At 51.0% G+C, this 21,061-nt stretch overlaps 1 protein-coding gene across 9 annotated transcripts in view; it reads right to left on the bottom strand.

Annotated features, from left to right (window-relative positions):
- Positions 1 to 21,061, bottom strand: part of JADE1 (jade family PHD finger 1) — a 161,292-nt gene that overhangs the window by 20,065 nt on the left and 120,166 nt on the right. For all 9 annotated transcript variants that reach the window (XM_081136396.1, XM_081136397.1, XM_081136395.1 and 6 more), the window contains 5 exons: positions 17,823 to 17,900; positions 8,239 to 8,324; positions 5,312 to 5,469; positions 3,291 to 3,478; positions 903 to 1,114 (listed from right to left, as the gene is read on the bottom strand). In XM_081136396.1, coding sequence (XP_080992522.1) covers positions 903 to 1,114; positions 3,291 to 3,478; positions 5,312 to 5,469; positions 8,239 to 8,324; positions 17,823 to 17,874 — 696 coding nt within the window. In that variant the 5' untranslated portion in view covers positions 17,875 to 17,900. The remainder of the gene's footprint in view (positions 1 to 902; positions 1,115 to 3,290; positions 3,479 to 5,311; positions 5,470 to 8,238; positions 8,325 to 17,822; positions 17,901 to 21,061) is intronic.

Raw genomic sequence — 21,061 nt, 5'->3', positions numbered from 1 at the left:
GGAAATCAATTTCCAGAAAAGGGAGCTCCTTTCTCTTCTCAACAGCTCAGTTTATACACTAACAGGTTCGGAAATGTTATTTGTTAAACTGTATCCCAAAAAGAGGTGTTAAAATCCTAACCCCAATACCCTGGAATGTGACATCTGGAAGCAGGGTTCACTGCAGATGTAATCAGTTAAGATAAGGTCATACTGGGGTAGGGTGGGCCCCGAATCCTATAGGATGGGTGTCCCTGTAAGACGACATCAGGTGTGAAGACACCCACAGGAGGACACTGTGTGACGAAGGCAGAGACAGAGCTCGGCATCTGCAAGTCCAGGACCACCAACGACTGTCAGCAAACCACCGGATGCTGGGAGAGGCAGGGAAAGATCCTCGGGGTGGGGAGGGTGGGGTGGCTCCCGACCTGGACCCGCACCCGACCCCACCCACACCTTGCTTTCAGACTTCCAGCCTCCAGAATTGCAAGACAAGCTTCTGTTCTTCTAAGCCACCCATCTTGTGGCACTTAGTTATGGCAGTCCGAGGAAACCAATCCAGCCAACTAACCACCTTTTCAAGGTTTTTCAGTGTTCTTAATACCTGAACTCAGGGGCTGGAGCCGGGCAGAGGGGCTCCGATGTTCTTTTTAAGTAAACCTGACTTCTGTGGGCAGGAATGAAAACATGTGAAGGAGAGAGAGTCCCACCAAGGGTTCTATTCTATGCTTCTGGTTGTAAACGTAGGAAGACATACTTCAAACGCTGCAAGATAAGGGACAGAAGATGCTGTCCACAGGGGCCACTTCTTAACTCACTCGGGACAGAGGGAGAATGGGCCCCATGCGAAGGGAGACCCCGGCCTCTGGGAGCAGACAGGCTCAGGCCCAGTGGCTTCTTTCTGGGCCTCGCTCCCCACGTACCTGGTGCACGCAGATGTTGCATTTGTCACAGAACACCATCTCGTTGCCGTCCTCACCATCCGGCGACTGGCAGACGTCACACACGACGTCTTCGTCGTACTCAATGCCCAGGCCCTCTTCCGTCTCTATGGCATGATTCATGTTGTCGTTGCATCGCTGCTCGAACTCCTCCAGCACCCTCTCCATGGTATATTCGTCCAGCTCAGGCATTCCTGGGGGAGAGGCCACAGGACCCATTTCAATAAACCCGTATTAACAGACGTTACCAGGCAGTACCAGTTTGTTTATATATATATAAAGCAAACAAATAATATGATGAAATCCATCCTGAGCGTCCCGGACCCTCCCACAGGGGGTGCTGTGTGGTAAGTAAAACACACAAGATAAACCCCAAAAGGGATCAAGGATGTTAAATGCACCCGCCGTTCACCTGTCATTTCATCACGATATTATACATAAACAGTCGAGGAGGTGACCTCGAAGCCCTGACCTCGTGTTAGGATCCGGGTGTCTGACAACTTTCCTCACTTGCTGCCTGTAACGGTGCCCTGACAACAGATTCCACTGTGAACACTGGATGCTTTCACCTGGTCCATCCCTCCTCGCCCTCCAAACTACCACGTTGAGAAGCACAGTTAATCAGACACACGAGAGGCCAAAACACAGGGACTGTCTGAAGCCAAGGAGACAGCTCATTGTGAATCAAATAAACTGCATTCTTTAGGCAAGAAGGACCAAAAATACATGTCCAGCGGTTCCCGTGGTTATAGCCAGCGGAGGGGTGAGACTTCTATTTTCTTCCATGTGTGGATGTAGTCCAAACTTCCCACAATGAAAATACGCAGGAAGGAAAAAATAGGTTGCGAAAACTATTCAGACAGAACTGAAGCAGCGAGAAACAACAGAAATGTCATTAGAGCCAACAGCTACTTTTGTGCATTATCGTCGAGTTTAAAACCATCAAATTAACACTTCCCAGGTTTTTTTAAAAATATGAGAACACAATAGAGCTGACAGTGTGATAAGCTGTAAACACGCATTCAAAGGAGCCACTTACCATCACAAACCCTATTTAACTGTGAGACAGCCTCTGCGTGGACAGGTGCCTTCATCCCAATTCCTGCTACCAGCTCTGAAAACACCACTGGCTTTGAAAAGACAATCCTATGCCCTGTAGTCAATTTTTACCATTAAAAAGACCAATAAAGGCATGTGTTCAGTATAAGTCATACAACCACGCAAGTCCTGGGCACTGCCTTTTGACCGGAGGAGTTAGCCCAGGACTCATCACTAAGCCACCCAAAAGGCGCCCGAGTCTCTGGCTGTACCTTCTGCCTTCACACAGCACACCTATGAAGTAGACCGTGTAGTGAATGGAACAGCATTCACTTCCGAGGGAGCTCTGAAAAGCTTGCTAACATTCCGGCCACGAACACCCAAAAGCAAGGACCATGAGGACGGTCCTGTTTTCCATCCATAGACCACCTTTCTGGCTGAGTCACACTCTGGCTCCCGCGCGGCAGGCTGGTGGCAGTTGGGCAGTGCAGCAATACGCACCTAGCACACGCCAGGCGCTGTGCTGGGCTCACGGAGTGACATGAAACATAACCAGGCTCTTGTAGAGACATTACGTGCCAGACTGCGAACAGGCAGCCTGAGCCGTCACTCCCATCCTGGGCCACTGGAACACACGCTCATTAATCCTCCGTCTCTCACATGGTGCCCAGACTAGACCTCACGGTCCTGCTCATCACGACACTTCAAGAGACCTTCAGCAATCAGAAGTGCATGGAGGTGAAACCACGTGCCACCCTGGTCTCCACCCCGGAGGTACAGTGAATGCGGCGCAGAAGCTCTACCCTCCTCACACAGAAAATGGGTACCTCGTGGAAAAGAGAACACTCGGCTGGTTGGGGCTCCAGGAAAGACAGAGATCTGAGGGGAGCAGGGCCTGATGACAAGGAATCACGGCGTGAAGCCCAGTGCTGTGTCGGGAAGGGAGCCTGGATGGGAAGGACCCCGTGGTGGGAAACCGGCCCACACTGAGGGGGCAGCGATCTGAACTACAGGAAAAGAAATGCCAGACTCCTCTGTGGTCCAGGGACAGTCACTTCATCAGGTTCAGTCCCCTTGAGGTAAATAAGATCAGGGCAGGGACAAGAATCCCACTTCCACAGCTGGCAGGAACATCCCTCATCAGTCCACGGTCCCTGAGTCCATCTCAACCCGCCCACCACAGCTGACAGCTGTCCACAAAAACAGCCCACGGATCCAAGACTGACAGGGTACGACAGAGCTGGCTGCACTGGGAGCTTCTGCCACTCACCTCTGGGCCCAATACTCCTCTAACCACCACCAGTCACACGACAGTAGCACCCGGGCCCTCACCCATCTCCTTGAACTCCTCGTTGGTCAGCTCCAGCCACGCAGCATCCATGTCGTTGAGGTCATAACGGCACACACTGTCAGCCAGCGTGCGGATGTCCACGTAGCCCAGCTCTGGAGGCTCGGAGCCCGAGGAGACGATGTATTTCTTGGGCCTGATGAACATGAGGGATTTCTCTTCTGACACAACCCTAGTTAATGAGAAAAACGAGGCAGCCAGGTCATCCTTTCTGCCACAGAAAAGCCAGTCTGTCCAAAGGCCGCGAGGGAGTCTCCAGCTCCACCCAAAACCCAGGTCATCCCCAGGCTAATAGGCTGAAAACCCTAACGTCACTGCTAATAAAATAAGGAGATGTCCTTAAAGCACCCAAAAGGGAAAGACACACAAGTGGAAACACTGCAGAAGTCTTCAAAACCAGCTTCTTCTTCCACTTGGCTTCCCGGGACACCCCAGGCCCTGCCACCACCCACAACAGCAGTTGCTGTGACTGCTGAAGTGTCCAGGGTGGCACATTAAATCACCTTCCTCCGGCCAGAACCGCCCACCCTGCCGGAGGCCAAGCACGGGGTTCTCGAGTGTTGAGGAGCAAGAGCAGACACAGCTGATGCTGGGGAACCCAGGGGAGAAACCCACCCCTCTCGCTGACCATAAGTCAAACCAGGGCTCAGCCACCATGAAGCAACCCAAGAATCAGAGTCTGAGCCCAGCCAGGGACTCTCCCAACATACACTCAGCGTCCCAGGACAAAGACCCAGTTCCCTCTCCTCTTTACCTACCCCTCTGCCCCAACCTAACACGTGGAGAAATGTCGTCCACTGTGCCCCCTCTAAGGCTGTGACAGCACTTGAGGTGGTCAGACCATCCCAGCTGGGAGTACAGGGCCCCCCACATCCACGGAGCCCTCCACATCTCTGCTCAGCAGTGTGAGGGAAAATCAACAAGTTATCCAAGGACTGTGTCCAAGTATCGTCATTACACTCATCCTTTCCAGAGTGATTTTATTGACAGGACACTGAGATGGGCTAAGCAGGCTTCCTGCTGAAAACGTCCATAAGCTATGTTCACACTTACGCTTTTGTGCTGGGCTCCCAAATGAAATGAACAAATCAGTGAAAAATTCCTGGCTTGGAATTGCCAAGCGGGTGCCCTGCCCCAGGCGGGCACCTGTGGCAAACACATTATTTGTCCTGAGAGCCCAGCAACGAACTCCACCCACAGGCCAGGATTAGGCCTACGGAGGCCACCTGACCGGTCTTTAAACCTACAAATCTATGTGGGCATTTGTCACAGAGAACCCAAAGAGCAACGATCAAACTCGATCATCCCAAGTGCCTGAAGAGACACAGAGTGCGTGAGGGGCGAGAGGTGGGCTCCATCCACACGGGCAGTGGAGGGTGAAGACTCCACAGCAGAGGAGCCCGGTGCTTGCTGAGCACAGGGCAGTAACTACTCTCCCCGTGAGGAGCCCCAGGTCAGTGGAGCTGGACAGAGCTTCCTGCTGAGCTCAGTCACTGACGGCCCAACCAACCCTCAGGGGGGAAAAGTGGATTGTAAGTAAATCCAGACAAAGCCCCACAAGAAGAACTGGTTAAAGTCCATCCCCAGGAGAACTCATCTGACACATTCCTCCCCTTGAGCTCCCATCCACACACCTAACCTGGCCTCCCCTCACACCTGTCCTCTTCCAAAGGTGAAATGGCCACCGTGGGACTCAAGAAGCCACTCCAACTGGTGCCCAACAAGGCCAGACACTCCTCCCCAGCAGAGCTGCAGGGCTGCATGAACATGACCTGGGGGTGGGGGTGGGGTGCAAGTGCAGGAAGAGGGATAGTGGGGAGTGCAGACATCCAAATCCCCCCATCCAAATCCCTTCAAGTCACACCCTGTGGACCTGGAGTGTGTTTCCAGGTCCACTGGGGGCCTCAGTGCTGAAGACACAATGGTCTTCTCGGCACCTGGCTGTTGGGGCAGACAGGCCCTGTGGGCGAGGGAGGCAGAGCTGCTCTTCTTGGGGCATGTCTACCTGGCCACTGGCTGAGGGATGGTCCCAGGGCTCACTGGCACCTGGACGCCCTTCTCCCACTCCTGTCTCCAGGGATCTGCCAACACGTAGTACTCATCTGGGTTCAGCTGGTAGGAGTCGTGCAGCTTCATGGCTGTGATCAGGTCTGTCCTGAACACCTGGAAAGGGAGACACAGGGTCACTGACATTTGATATTTGCCTTCTTACTCAGAGGGCTGGCAGCTGCAGGGTAACCATGGAGCCGCAATGTAACAAGGTCACTGGATCAACAGAGAACCAGTCTGGCCTGTGACAGGAAACCCTGAGCTGCCACGCCCTGGACTCTCCGACTCGCAGGCCCGTCCTGTGTCCACACAGCGGCTACAGCAGCAGCAGCCAAGCAGCTTCACCGAGCTCTCAGTTCACCAAGTACCCACCGAAACCATGGGCGGGGAGATCCCTGCAGGAGGTATTCCAACCCAGGGCCTACTTCTGGTGGATATTTAAGAAACAAAGCTCCATTGACCACGCAGCAACTTCAACCCAAAGCCAGAACCAGCAGGACCTCTTCTGCACTCAGCTACCCAGCCCTGCCCCTGGCACCAGGGCCTGTGACCAGGTGTCTGGGAGGTCAAGTCCCAGCTGGATCGTGCCAGGCAAAGTGCAGACTGGGACACACAGCAGTGACAGCCCCATGAGTCCAGCCCGAGAATGGGCCTGACAGCACATGCACGCTACACACCGGTCCCTGCAGAACTTCTAGGAGGAGGTGCTACTCATACAGAAAGGAGAGGAGGGCAAGAGGGGGAGAGAAGTAAGACAGGCAAAACAGACCCACAGGACTCAGAAGTACCCTCAGCCAAGACAGCCCCTCACTCCTGTGTCGGGGGCCCCTAGGGGACACAGCAAAGGCGTCCTGCACACCTGCTCCGACCCGGGCAGGAGCCGGCACCATCTCCTCATCCACGCCTGTCTCCGGGCGACAGGAGGCCTGACCCTGGCACCAGCGCGGGCCCAGAGCTGCACTTGGCAGGGAGCAGCCTGCATCTGTAGGCCACGCTCTCTGTTTACACAAGTCACAATGCTGGGCTCGCTCTTCCAGAGAAGGACAGGGAGTTCTTTCTTGTGCTGTGGGCACAGTTCACATTCTACGCCGGCTAATGGGTCCATATTTGTTTTTCCTGGTGGCTTTTCAGGCTGGTGATCACTTTAATACACTTCCCCAGAACAGAGTCTGAGCTTTCCCCTACATGCCCGCCGCTCCTCACTCCCAAAGCCCCAGGAACGCGAGAGCCTCGCGCACCCCACAAAAGCACAGAAAGACCAGCTTCCTCACAGCACTGCTTCCCGCAAGTGCCGGCAATATCTTTAGGAAGAAAATCTGACTCAAAAACACATTCCAACTAAGTCTTCTAAGTGAAAAACATCAGGAGTTTTCCAAAGAAGTAAAAACAAACTGAAGCAACACAATGAGAAAAGGAAGCCCACCTTTCCTTTACTCAAAGACTCGGGCAGGGATACTCAAGAACCGAAACAGGTGCCCCCAAATGGACACAAGCACCGAGCCCCTAGCAGAGTTCAACACTGGCACTTTAAGTATAAAGGCCTTTGCACTCAGAGCTGAACTCAGAGAAATTTTAGAAAAAATCTGGAACAAAACATGGGTGAGGGCCAATCCAACGCCACCCTCACCGCTCAGCCCTCCTAGCTGCTGGTGCTAGGGGTCCAGGTGCCCCGGGGCACTGATGTCCCCCATCCCCTGCATTTCTGCCCAGAGATCACTGGAGCATCATGTGAACATCAGGAAGGTAGCAGGGGTCTTAGAGGCAGCATGGGGAATTAGAGAAGAAAGAACAGCAGATCTGGCCGCTCCAGGGCCACTAAAAGGGAAGCAGGCCGGGCAGGTTCCCTGGGACAGAGCTGGAAATGAGCCAGGGCAGTAGAATGGCCACCTTCCTGGGAACATGCAATCTGATGTTTAGGGGTCTCCTGGGAAGGTTTCTATAATTCTGAAGTATGCGTACTTCCTCTTGGAAGGTGACTCTCTCCTACACTCAACACAGCGCCCTGCACACCCCATTTCGGTCAGAGAAACAGAAGTGCTGTGGGTGAGGCCGAGGCGAGGGTGAGGCCGCAGGTGAGGCAGTGTGTGAGGTCAACCCACCAAGAGGTAGCCCAAAACCAAGGGGCAGAACCAAAGACTCTTCTTCCTATAATCTGCTCACTCGAGAACGGGGATAGCTCAGCCGGGCGTGGCTCAGCAGTTGAGCATCGACCTAGGATCCAGGAGATCGAGGTTCGATTCCCGGTCAGGGCACATGCCCGGGTTGCGGGCTCGATCCCCAGTGGGGGCATGCAAGAGGCAGCCGATCAATGACTCTCTCATCACTGATATTTCTATCTCTCTTTCTCCCTCTCCTTTCCTCTCTCTGAAATCAATAAAGACATATTAAAAAAAAAAAAAAAGATGAAAAGCAAACTGGAGAAGAAGGAAAGACCTTAAGCATAATCACCAAAACAAAACTCCCAGAATTACATGTTGTTGCCAAGTAAGCCACCAATTTACGGCTAAAACTAACAAGGCTGGCAGCAGCCGAACCCACTGGCATCCTGGCCAGCGGAAAAGTTGTTGGGAGCCAGCAAAGAGGGAAGAGAAAAGGAAAAGAAGAATATAATTAATAATAATAAGAGGTAACATTTACTGAGCACTTTTTTAAGTGCTTTGTATGTATGGACCGCTGTATATTAACCCCTTAATCCTCACAACAGTCCTGAGGTAGACACCGGTGCTATTCCCATCTTACAGAGTTGGAAACTGAGGCACAGAAAGGTTAAGTGACCTGCCCAAGTTTCACAGGCAGGTGTCAGCATCAGCCTCAGGGGGATGTCGGCCCATGTTCTCACACACACGTGACTGACATGCAGTCACGCCAGCACTCAGGAAATACCTCGGAAGGCTTCCGATCTTCATGTCTGGAGCAGGAACTTCTCCTGTGCTGGGACCGGGAATTCTGAGACCAAGTGGTTGACAGGCCTGAAGATACAAATATCCACAGAGGAACCATTAAAAGTGCAGAAATCACCAGTGGTCACAGAGGTTTTTTGAACCAAACTCTGCCAGGCTCACCTCCACACCACCCATGAGACAACTGTGATGCTGGGCCAGAGCCGATGGATGGACAGAGCCCCTCCACTCCCAGGGCTCACATGCTCATAATGCTCACCCGGGGCAGGCCTCAAGGGGTCCCGGGCACAGCAGGCAGGAGGGCAGAGGCCCTCGGCCACAAACCTGCAGGTCTGAAGTCAAGAGGGCCAAAGTCTCCCATTGCTAAATATAAACTGAATAACATCTCACTGAGTTTTTAGTAAACTAAGAACGCTAACATCTTTATGCTAAATCCTAAGGCCAACCTCAAAACTTTAAAAAAAAAAAGGCTTTGATTCCACAAAGCATAAAATCTTAGATTCTCTAGAAGAGAGAGACACTTATGCCCACAGCAGAGACAGGTGCTGTGGCCAGATAAACTTCAACATTCATTGCCTGCTCTGCTTTTTCCCCAAGAAGATGAATGCCAGTCAGCTCTTTTCTGAGCCCTTCTTCCAGACGTGTTCTCTAGACCTGTCACCTGCCGTGCCTGACAGGCCGAGGACACTGGCTGCTGCCCTGAGCCCTCCCAGCAACATGGCTCCATCCTGCAGCCTCGGTGGTGATGCCTCCTGGTGTCCCCACACTGGCTTCTCCACTCACCCAGCCCCAGGTCCTGCCCAGCTCGGGCAGGAGACAGTAAGACCTGCACCCCACACTCACCTGCCACCCCAGCTCTGGGTGCATGTTCACCTAAGACGAAGACATCAACCCCAAAGTTCTTCAGAGCCGCCAACTGAGTGCTACAGAGCCGGGTCCAACCTTTTACCCAAACCTGCTCTCCCCCTTCTACTTCTCTGGTAAGCATCACTGTTTCTACCTGAAGTCAGAAATCTAAGTCATCCTACCCCCTCCTCACTCAGGACACATCCAATTAAAGGCTGAGTCCTATCATCTCAACTTTGGCCCAAAGCCAGTCTCCCATCCCAGTCCATCTGCCGCCACTCCCACGGCCGCCCGTCACCTTGTGTACACTGGCAGTGGCCTCCTGTTTGCAGGAGCCCCACCGGCTCCCCTCTCAGCTACCTGCAGTAGGTCTCACCTCCACCCTGAACACACACCTACCATTTCCCAGAAATTAACACAGCCCCCCAAAGCCAAAATTTGAAGGAACTGCCATTCTAGCTGTCACTCAAACAGGAAGCTCTATCTCTACAGATTCCAGAGACAAGGAACACAGAACCAAAGCGCCCATAAGACCTTGAGGACACTAAGAGAGAGAGCCTGCATGTAAGCCTATCATCGGATTTGCAATGAGGGAGAGTAAAGGGGATTGGCAGTCACGCTTCCCCCGGCAGGACCCAAGATCACCAGTTCTGAGGCCTGTTAATGGGTCAGACTTCCCACAGGTGGCCCCTGTGGCCACACTCAGCAAAGCATCTAGAAAATGCTTCTGTAAAAAATAGCAAGTGTATTTCTTTAGACTCCAACTGAACAGAATTTTCAGTCTCACATTGAAAGAAATAATCTGGGCCACTGGGGTGGACTCAATTTACAGAAGTTCTAAATCCTGTCATCACTGGAAAAAGGAAAGAGAGGAGCCAAGTCAGGAATCTGGAGAGGAAGGTGCTGGGTGGCTCATGCCTTCAGACAGGCCTCTCTCACCCTCGGGTCCTGCAGGCCCCTCTGGCCAGACCTCGGCAGAAAGGAAACAGGGAACTGGTCAGCAACTCCAGATGGTGCCCAGGGGTCCAAGGAAGCAAAGGAAGGTCAGGGCAGAAAGAAAGGACCCTTTCCTTTGAATTACTATGGAAGGATTATTATGACAAGGAACTCAGAAGTTTAACAAAAACCTTTCCATTGCTATAGTTTAAACCTCACACGGGGTGGAGGGAGGAAGGTCCTTACAGTCAGGCACTTTCAGAGCCAAGCAGAAACCACACTCCTGCTCATTCCTGGGTTGGGGACCTTTTTGCCTTTTCTTGGGCATCCGTCAGCATCCCTCCAGGGTAGTTTCCAAGGTTCCCAGGACCCTGCTGCTCTGCTGGCACGGAACATAGCCAAAGCAGTGAGGGTCACTTAGAAACTGGTCCTGTGCTGCTTCTCCATCCTTGAGAAGTGGGTCTCTGTACCACACTTACTTTTAAAACCAGAGAGCCGAAGAGGCTGCAGATCTGGCATCCGATGGCATTACTACTCTAGAGAAACACTGGTCCACCCAGAAACACTCTGTTCCTCTTCCTTCTAATGGACATGATGCATAAGAAGGAAGAGAAGTAAAATCAATCCTATTAAACCCACTTCACAGAAAGTGAGGCTAGGGCGGGAGGGGGGAGCTAAATTTAAATTATCACTGACATAAGAAATGTTCTTAGCTTACTTATAAAAGCCAAAAACCAGAAACTACCCACCCATGGGCCAACAGGCAGAATGGATACACAAACTGTGATATATCCATACACCCGAACACTACCCCACTTCTGAGGCAGGCAGTGTAGACGAGGCTGGAAGCCAGACAAACAGTTTGTAGTGTATTACTCCACTTACAGAAAACTCTGAAAAGTATGCACTGATCTACAGCGACAGAAGGTGGATCCACTGCTGAGGGGACAGGTGGGAGGGGAGAGTTACCTTGAGTTTTATGACTGTGTGGCTGTAAACATGTCAGAGCTTATCAAAGTACATACACTTTTAACATGGGCAGAAGATACCTGGTGATTTCCCATCATCCACTAACAACAAAGAGAAAGAAAACACTCCACGCTTTACTTTACACGTGTGGTTTGCATAGAGCCTAGACTTCGCAGTCCATCCAGGTGGGAATGTGAGACGGGGACCAGAGGAACCCTCCATGTCCAGCCACAGGTCGAGCAGCAGGTATCTGTTGCTGGTGATCTCTTCCTCCTGATCTACTTGACACAGCAGATCCTCAATAAACGCTTTTAAAAGTGGACAAAAATGTAGAGGTGTTGTTCAGGACAGCTGTGCTCAGTGGGAACCATCCCTGTGACTCCAGAACTGAAGGCAGCACACACCAAGAACATAAGCCTATTCTGCCTATTAGAAGACATGCTTGAGCTCAAGGAAAATAAAGCTATGATACATTTAAAGACAGACTGGTGGGGCCACTGCTTCAGGATCAGAATGCACCGACATCCACATATGCCCACGAAGTCCACAGCGAAAGACTCGAGCAGGCAGCCTGACATCCCCGCCCCAGTCCTCCCTCAGCCATGCTCTCTCCGGATGATTCTCAGATGGTCAAGAAGCTCCCAGGATGAGCCAAACAAAAATAACTCGCACCCCTTTTAACTGAAAAAAGAAAAAAAAAATGCTATGTGATGTTGGGTGGAAAAAAATTATGAAACCAGAAATGAAAGAATTTCAAACCCTGAAAGAACTGGTAGACAGAGACTTATCTGCAGCAAACACCTGCCACTGGCTAGTTCTGAGGAGCCATGTGCTAAGATCGCGCTGCGCCGGGGCTGCGTGCTGTTTTGTTTTCAGAGTGCTGACATTTAATGGCAGGCTAAATTAAGAATGTGACAAGTAAAATTTCATTTTATCTCCTTTTTGTTTTCAGGAGAGAAGCCGGGGACTCTAATTTGGTAATGATGTCTGTAATTATTTTATTGATCACACACAAGAGAGTATCTAAAGCTAAGTCCACTCTAATGACAAATTTAAGCAACTTTAAATATCCTTATGCTGTTAGAGTAACAGCAATTCTATATTAAATGCTGAAAAGGAGGAATGAAAACAAAAGTCTTGTTTTGTTTTAATATCCCCACCTTCCACTTAAAAAAAGTTACAGAAGGCTCACAGGCGGCAGGTGACCACAGAACCTGTGGGCCCCCAGCTTTCTGAACCCTGCTTTCCAGTCCTATTATGCAGATAGCTCGAACAGGCTCCTTTAAAATATTAAAAATAGCCACGCTGCCTTGCCCTAGATCTAAAATAAGGGGAAACCTCAAGAGTAAATCTAATACGTGTTGCGCACGCCTCCCACACGTAGCAGCCTGTGTGTGCTGAGCCTCCCAGGTTGCGCAGCGCATGAAAGGTTCAGAAATTAGAATGAATGGTGGTCTGGGTGTTTGCACCACCACAAAATGCAAAGGACAAAAGAACCTTGCCACGGACCAAGAGGCACGTCTCCTATCGTGTTAAACCAGCTTAACAAAGTAAGATGCTTAGGACCTGCGAGCAGTAAGAACAGAGGCCGGACAGCATTGCCCGACAGTGCAGACCTGAGACGCGCCCCGTGTGCTACTTCAAGGGAAGCCAGCCCTGTGCAAGCAAAGCAGAGCCATGGAAACTCCCGTCGGAAAGTCAGCAGAGTTAATGTAGTTACCGGCTACTCACTTTAACTGGTATGATAGAAGGCGAGTCTCAGGTACACAGCCGCCATTTCTATTAGGGGCTGACCCTACACCTCCCCCAGCATAGCTCAGCTCCGTGGCCCAACTCCCTTCCAACTTCCAATACAGAAGCATAAGACGTACATTCGAAGAACTGGCCCAGGACTGTCCCCACATACTTAACTACACTGGGACCTTCACCAACGGACACACACGTCTGTTTCACAGTCACTCCTGCTGAGGTCCAAGGCCAAAGGCCACAGAGGTTAGTCCCTGCACAGGATCTTTTTGTGCCAGTGGCTCCCCGAGCCCAAGATGTTGCCCTTCCCATCAATGTCACAGTCAAACCACAAGTTGGGTTTAAAAAGGGGCAAGGCCACCTCTGTGCCTTGAGGAGACATGGGTTCAGTATATATTCTGCAGTATTTCAGCCAAATGCCCACATTTCAAGGATTCCTATTCAACTACCCAGTGTGTCGCCCGATGCAACTCACGCGGAAAAGGAGGAAGTTAAAGTTACAGTCAAGCAGGAGAGGAACGGAGACAGAGTTAACTTCTATGCAAAAGAGAAACCACCGAAACGTGCATGGAGGTGACCAAGCACAGCGGGCCAAACTTAGAAAATGACAAGTTATCAAAATATGGATGGGAACCCATTAAATGCAGTGAGACAGAAGCAGAAAGTATGTTTCATCCACTAAAAATGATGGTCTCTTCACTGTTGTCTGTAAGCTGGAGGGAGCCCAGAAAAACAGAGTCCCCACATAACTTCATGCTTGCCAGCCATCGACCTGCATTAGCAGGTGCAGAATTAGTAGGTCTGGATCTGACTCGGCTCTCTTTTCTGCCCATTATGACAGGAGGTGGAGCTGGGCTAGGCTGCAGAACTGGATTAGACAGGAGTGTGTCCTGGCCAGCACAGGTATGGACACTGGGAGACCAGGGAGGTCCCACCAGGTGCCTACTTCCAGAACCCCTAGCCATGCCCAGGCTGGCTTCCCACAAGGAGATCAACACAGCCCTGAAACCTAGGACTGTCAGGCAGGAAAAGGAAATCTTGCCGTACAACCTTAGGAAAAACTTTAAAGTATTCAGCATACTTCCTCTCTGTGGAAAGTAAAGGAACCGATTTCCCTCTGGGTCTCTCAGAGGCACATTTAAAAACAACCAAAAAACCAAAACACCACTTACATTTGGCTCCCTTCTCCTAGCCAAAGCCACCATGTGTTGAAAAAAGTTGCCAAATGAACAGTATTCTTTACCTACTATTACTTAATTCTTGTCTTATTTTTATAGGGAAAAAAATATAAGGATGCTGATCAGAGCTTTAATTGACCTGATATAACCAATAATATATTTAATTCCTGCCAAAAGCAAGAACACTTGATGTCTTAATGAGCCTCTGCAGCTTTATTACAGACAAAACGAAATATCTTTTAGGTTTTGGAAATACTGAAAATAGCTGGTGGACCCCATTCACACATTTGCAGAAACTCCCAAGGACCAAGGATCCTGGGCAGGGAAGCAGGAAATGAAGGACCTGTTTCCCTGGCCACACCTTGGCACAATGTGTAACTTCAGAGACTGGCTGGGCCACCTGGCCCCAGGAGCCCAGCAATTACAGACGCAGCCTACAAACACCCCAGCACTACTCCATCCAAGTGTAGACCGGCCCTCCAGGGCACCTGGAGAGAGGTCTGGGTAGCTACACCGCAGCTGGAGAAGGGCCCACACTGGCACAGAAAATGTCCGTCTGTCCCCCACTGTAAATACCATGCTGCAGTTCCCTGGACGCGGCTCCAGCCCGAGGCCAGCGGGCGAGGCGTGCCTGCGGCTGGTGCTGCGGCCCCAGGCTGACGTCCGCAGCTCCCTCTCCTCCACTTGGACACGCTCTGCACTGGGCTGGAGCTGCTGCCAAAATTCTGTCAGGGCTGCAGGCTGGAGAGGCTGGGGAGTGGCCACTGCAGACCCAGCCTTTCTTGCAAGCAGGGCTTTCCAAGTAGCCAGACTGGCTGCAGGAGGGCTCGGTCCTGGGGACCTGAATGCAGTAGCAGAAGGCACCCCACTCCACAAAAGGACGGTCAGCACCAGTGCATGTGGGCCGGTGAAGTAGTTGCCCTCAGAGAAGGTGGAAAGGGGTGGCTCCGTGGGTGAGAGGTGCATATGCTATAAGGCTGGGCATTCCAGGGTTCTCACTGCTACCACCATCCATCATACCTGCCCAACACGAGGCCTGGACGGACAGCTGGGCCTTGAGGCTTCAACACATGCTTTACACCAAACCAGCTGCCTGACACAGGACAGCCTGCCAGCCTGCCCATTCCCCGCCCCCACCTACTGGCAACTACCATCTCATCCCCATCTAGCCTAGGGTACGGGAGAACCCAGCCTGGTCGTCTCTCTAGTTAACCCCCAGTACCCTATAAATACTGACCTGACTCCTCTGCCCCCTGCATGGACATGAGCACATCAGGAGAAAGAAAACAGCCCATCACCAAAAAGGTGGCCTGTGATGAACACACTTTTGCTGGGGACTTTGGCCGCTCTCTTCCTCCTTCATTTTTAACCAGAGTTTGGGAAGGGGCGGGGTGGGGTGCTTGTTTAGGTGAAGCGTTTAGTCTACTGTGGCTGCTAGGGGGTGAATTGTGTCCCCCAACATTCCCATGTTGAAGCCAGACCCCCAGTGCCTCAGAATGTGATGTATTTGGAGACAGAGCCTTGAAAGAGGTGATTAAGTTATATGAGGTCTTATGGATGGACTCTGACCCAGTCTCACTGGTGTCCTCATAAGACGAGAACCCTGGGGCACACAGACACAGGGGTGCACTCACAAAGAAAACCATGGGAGGACACAGCAAGAAGGCGGCCACCTGCGAGCCAAGGAGAGAGCCCTCAGAAAGACAATAGACCTGTTCAACCCCTTGATCTTGAACTTCCAGCCTCTAGAGCAGTGAGAAAGTAAGTATCTGAGGTTTAAGCCCCCCAATTTGTGGTACTTGTTGTGGCAGCCTGAGCTGGCTGACACAGGACCTCTGGGGCTACTGGGAGCCTCTGGACAGCCAAGGAGCAGATGGGGCCCAAGTCCAGAACCACACTGTCTAAAATGGTAGCCACTAGCCACATGTGGCTTTCTAAATTTTAATTAATTGAAATTAAATAAAATTTTACCATTCTCTTCCTCAGTTACGCTAGATTAGAGCATTTCCTACTGGGCAGCTCGAGTCCAGAAAGGGGAAGGCTCTAATTCTGGGAGAACACTCCAGAACCTTTTTGAACCTGGTTCTCCTGGGAAAGAAACTGAGGCAGTGATGAGAACACAGTGGGCATCAACCTGCTGACCAATGCCCACGAAACCTGAAACGAGGCGCTCAGCCTTCTACTGGGCACAGTTAGTGTGCGGAGGTCATTCATGAAACCACCTTCTGATTAACTCTGTACCCAAAAAGCAAGATTTTTTAAAAATTGCTGTAGGATTAAATTCTGTGCTTCACAAGCTGAAAGCGTTTACTGAGTCCCTGAGGACACTCTGACAGGCACCACAGAGGGCAGAGAAAAGTGCCTAAGCATGTTTTTGCCTCACAGAGCAAAAAGCCTAAGCACATTTTAGAGTAGACAGGTAGTGAGGGCCGTGAGGTGACAGGTGCTAGGAAGCTCAGAAGGCACCGTGAAGGCGCGGGCAGGTGGTTTTAATACCTGCACCTGGGCACAGACCCTCACTAGTTCTCCCTGAAATAAAAGGAAAACCCTCTCTGGAGTCCCCACTCCTGGTCTTTCTTTCCCTCTCCCATGTACTCACTACACCAAACAGCAGCACCCCCACTGTCTGCCACCAAAGTCCCAATCCCTCAGCTGCTTCCCCATCTGGTCACAGCTTACCTTATAACACCCCCAAACACCGACACCCCTCCCACAGCTACCAATTCTACTTTCCCACTGGACCACAGCACTAACCAAACACTGTGTTTGAGCTCTGTTTGCATGTTCCTGGTCCCCTCCCTCCCATGTTCTCTGCGGTGTTGGTGTGGCCCCCAAGGCAGCAAAGCACTGCTTTCTAATTTGCAGCTTTTAATCTACTGAAAACTGGGAGACCAGAAAACCAAAACAATCCTGTTTGCCTAAAAACTATGTCATTGTTCAGTACCCACCTAACGCCTATCTCCTCCCCAGGCTCCCCCACCCTCCACTCCTGTGAACCTGTGCCTGGGTCCACCTGTGTGCACAGGGCACCAGGGACATCCACCTCTACCACGACCCGAGATTCTATCAGAGCTGGAGTTTATGTATACCTAACAGAGTTCCCTGAAAGGTGGCCTAATACCTTTGCCATCACACAGGAAAGCAAGCATTCTTTCTAGGTTTCCGGCGTTTCATCTCTAATGTAATACATCTGCTAATGGGCTGGAGGCTCAGGCACTGTGCTAGGTACAAAATTCCCTTGTTATCTAAGGGGTGCTCCCGGAGTAGTCTGTTAGCCTCTCAATACACAGATGCTATGTGACATTTATTTTGACTGCCTGGAAGCCAGCTCACTTCTGATTCTCAGCTGCACTGTGAAAACATGAGGATGCCAGCGAGCTGCGACGCAGGCAGCAGCCGTATTGAATACAGTCACGGTGAAATCCAGTGCAAAGCGCCGATTCGCCACCTGCTGCAAACCTGTACTGAGCACTTTCACGTCACGCCAGGCAGTCCTCAACCTCCCTTTGTACCGGGCCGAACTAGTTCAATAATTAACTGGTTTCGATGAAGTTCCCTTCTCGTAAAGAGCAACTGCGAAATGCCATAAGTGATGTTTAGGAAAAACAGACACACCAATGACTCGTGGAACTGGATTCTTCATCCTTGGGTGACAGACAGGAAGCCTGAGGAATGCCTGTGTGTAGTCCCCTCACCCAAGACACGTGGCTACAGACTTGCAGTATCACCCAATGTGCTTCTCCGGGCCTCAGAGCTCAAGGACCTGCGCAACAGGCAGGACCTGCCCGATAGGTGAAGGGCCTTGGCTGTTTAAAGCATTACATTAAAAAAATCCTGTTTCTACACTGACCCAAACCCTAGTGGGCTCCAAGAACAACAGAGCAGGACTCACTGCCATTGTCGTCAGAATCCTCACTGCTGCTGGGAAGGCGACCTCGTTTCATGATCTCCCAGGGAAACAGCAGGCAGCCTGCAAAGCAATGAGACAGCACTTAACCCAGGATGATAATACACAATCATCAAGTTGTGCTTCAGAAAGCAGCCAGGATTTACAGCACACAAAAGCAAACAATCAGCTTTGAGGGGCATTTGAATGGTAAACAGTGAAAAGCCCAACGATACATAATTAGGTGCAATCATTAACAGAACAGGTTCAAAAATGAGGGGGAGGGGCAGGGCAGTCACATATCAGTGGGTCTCCCAGAGGTGCCAGGCTCCTCTCATCCCTGTGACATTATCACAACTACTCCAGGAGCCTGTCTCTTCAGCTGACGGTGGCAAGCGCTGCAGGAAAAACCCAGACAACGAGCACGGTGCTTCCTGTACAGACAGGTTCCTGTTTTATGAAGGGGCGGTGTGTGCCTGAATGTGTGAATATTTACACTTCACTGGACATGATTATGCTTCTCTGGCAATTTTTACTGAAATAGTCCTGAAAGCCAAAGAACCTAGATCCTAGAGAAGACAAATGGAGTTGTGGGACTGCAAAGGCCTCCCGTAGCCACCTCCAACCCCAGCAATTCACAGCTGGGACAGGAAGGGACCAAACACAGGATTCTGGTTCAACCCCTTCCCTTTACACATTAGGAAACTGAAGCCACAAAAGGTCACACTGTGGGTGAGGAGAGCTTCTAATCCAAATCCAGTCTCACAACAGGTCACCCTAGCTCCTTCCAGGAGTACCAGGAGTCCAACCTCACACAGCAAACTAAGAAATCAGCTGCACAGACACTTAGCCCAGCTTGTCAGCTCCTCTGAGGCCGCTCGTGGTAGCAGGCCTCCAGCCCAAGTAAGTGATAGGCTGCATTCAGAAAAAGGGGTTGTGCATGGAGCCTGAATGGCCAGTCACTAAACTTAGAAAGATGGACTGACTCATGGATTATTTGCACGGGGCAGCTCTCCAACAAAATCCAAAAACAGTTTCCCAAACTACAATTACTGATCACCTTGGCATACCTTCAGGGCCCTGATCTTACTGCATATCAGCGATTCGCAGGGAGGAAGGGAGGCTTTTCTAGTCAAAAGTACCCACTCCGGTCACTGGGAACCACAGCATAAGAATGTGGTGTGTCCAGGAGTGTGGACAAGGGATGGAGAGGCACTGTTAGAACAAGACCCAAGCTACAAACCCAGAGCCCCTCTCTAAATGGACCTGAAAACAAGCAGAAATGCATCATAGGATGGTCTGTTCCCACCTGCAAGACAGGTCTATGGGAGGAATGCAAATTTCAGGCCCCTAATCTCTAATTCCAACATTTGATATTTTCTTTCTGAGACACTCACCCAGTTAAGGTGTGTGAGTATTTGTTTGCCAATTGATTCTTCAAAACGCAGTAAAAGAATTTACAGAGCCAGGACATGAGTCCTGATCTGAGTCATGCAGGGTCACAGTCCTAACCCCCTCCGGTTCTGCAGAGCGCCATTCTCCCCTAACTAACACCCAGCTACCTATGACTCGGCCTGGGGCAGGCTCGCTGCAGCCAAAAACGTCCACGGCCCACAAACACCTGTGGCCCACTCCCCACTGCAAATGCTAGTCTTCGGGCCCTGTCACTGGCCCTGTCACCATGCACATGAACTGCTCACAGGGGACCCTCTTCTCCATTCTCCCAGCGAAGACACCCCTGCTCCCCTCTGGACCCAACGGGAGGCAGTGCAAGGGAGCACTCATTCTGGGGGCTGCAGCTCCCAGAGCCTACATCATAAGCAAGTTAACAAAAAAAAACAAAAAAAACAACAACACTAGAAAGTGCTACCAAAAGAGGAATTCCTTAAAGTAACAGTGTGAAGCCACAGGACACAGCAGGAAGAAAGCAGGTCCCACCTCCTGAGCAAGTGAGAGGGTGTGAGAACTGCTGCAGGGAGGAGAGCGGGAGGCTGAGAAGGCCCAAAACACTCCCCAGCTACAAAACAGGAAAATAAAGGTTGATTACAAATCGTCACTGACTCGGGGGAATTAGAGGTACCTAAAAAGAAGAGTGTGAAGGAGGAAGAATCTTCTTCCATCGAGATGCCTTCCTCCCAACTCTCAAACCAGGGAAAGCACTTAACAGTCACTCACTAAATGAAAAATGCAAGTAAAGAAGAGTGAAAATAGTGCTTTCCTTCTAATGCATCCCACTTTCATCTCCCCTGAAAGATCTTGAGCGACGGAGTGAGAACACACTGCTCTGTACTTCTGCAGGGAGGCCAGTAGGATACTGGGGCGAGTGCCGGGCGCAATTTCCTCCTCGGTGGCTCCCAGGTACTTAAACCCTGACACCAGGCTGCTTTATCTCACTCACCCGGGGTTACTTACTATATCGAGAAATCAAAGGACTATCTTTAGGAAACACAATACAGTGGTTGGATGCTGCAAACATCTGTGGGATAAAAGCCAGTGTGAGAGAGCAGAGGGGCCCCCGCATCACTACCCTGGCTGCCTCTTTCAGGGCCATGGCTGTTTATTATCCGGATGGTAGTAGTGTAAGCAGGAATCAGTTACAGGGGCTACTCTCAAGCAGCAAGACAGACCCCACAAGCATGTGAATACCTAGTCAGTTAGGAGGCACTACAGGAAAGTGACCGTCCTCGACCGACCTTGTGCAGCTTCTGGTGTAGCTGGGAGACAGACATGTCAACAGGAGCTCAGTATGGTTAGTGCCTGACAGTGGTCAACACCAGGCTGTGTGGGAACAGAGGCTGATGGAGACAGGAAGGATTCTGAGCAGAGTCGGGGAGAACAAAGGTGGGGAACTGGAAGAGGAAGCACATTTTGGGCAAAGCACTATCGTATATATTTAGCAACATGTACCTAACCCAGCATATTACTCTGAGCAGCCTCTTCACACTAAGAACCTTACTATTTGCTCATTTCTCTACTAATACACATCCCTTCTTACCCTGTGCCCAACTGCCCAGGCTTGTCCACTCGTAACGCATGCGTCCTTCAAGTCCACTGCCCCACAGGTCTGTCATCAGCCACCTGTGCCTACATCGCTTGACGCTCCACCCTCCCATTCTCCATGTCTCCAGTTTCTTACCCTTTCCAATTATTATAACAAACTAATCCTGCCTTTGAGGTGACCTCATCAAGCTATTCCCTAAGCCAAGCTCTCCCTCTGTTCCACAATGCAAACAGGTCCAGCCAGA

This window comes from Miniopterus schreibersii, assembly GCF_964146895.1.
Source record: "Miniopterus schreibersii genome assembly, chromosome: 4".
Lineage (NCBI taxonomy): Eukaryota > Metazoa > Chordata > Mammalia > Chiroptera > Miniopteridae > Miniopterus > Miniopterus schreibersii.
Note: the sequence above shows the minus strand (reverse complement) of the source record. Positions and strands in the feature narration are given on the sequence as shown.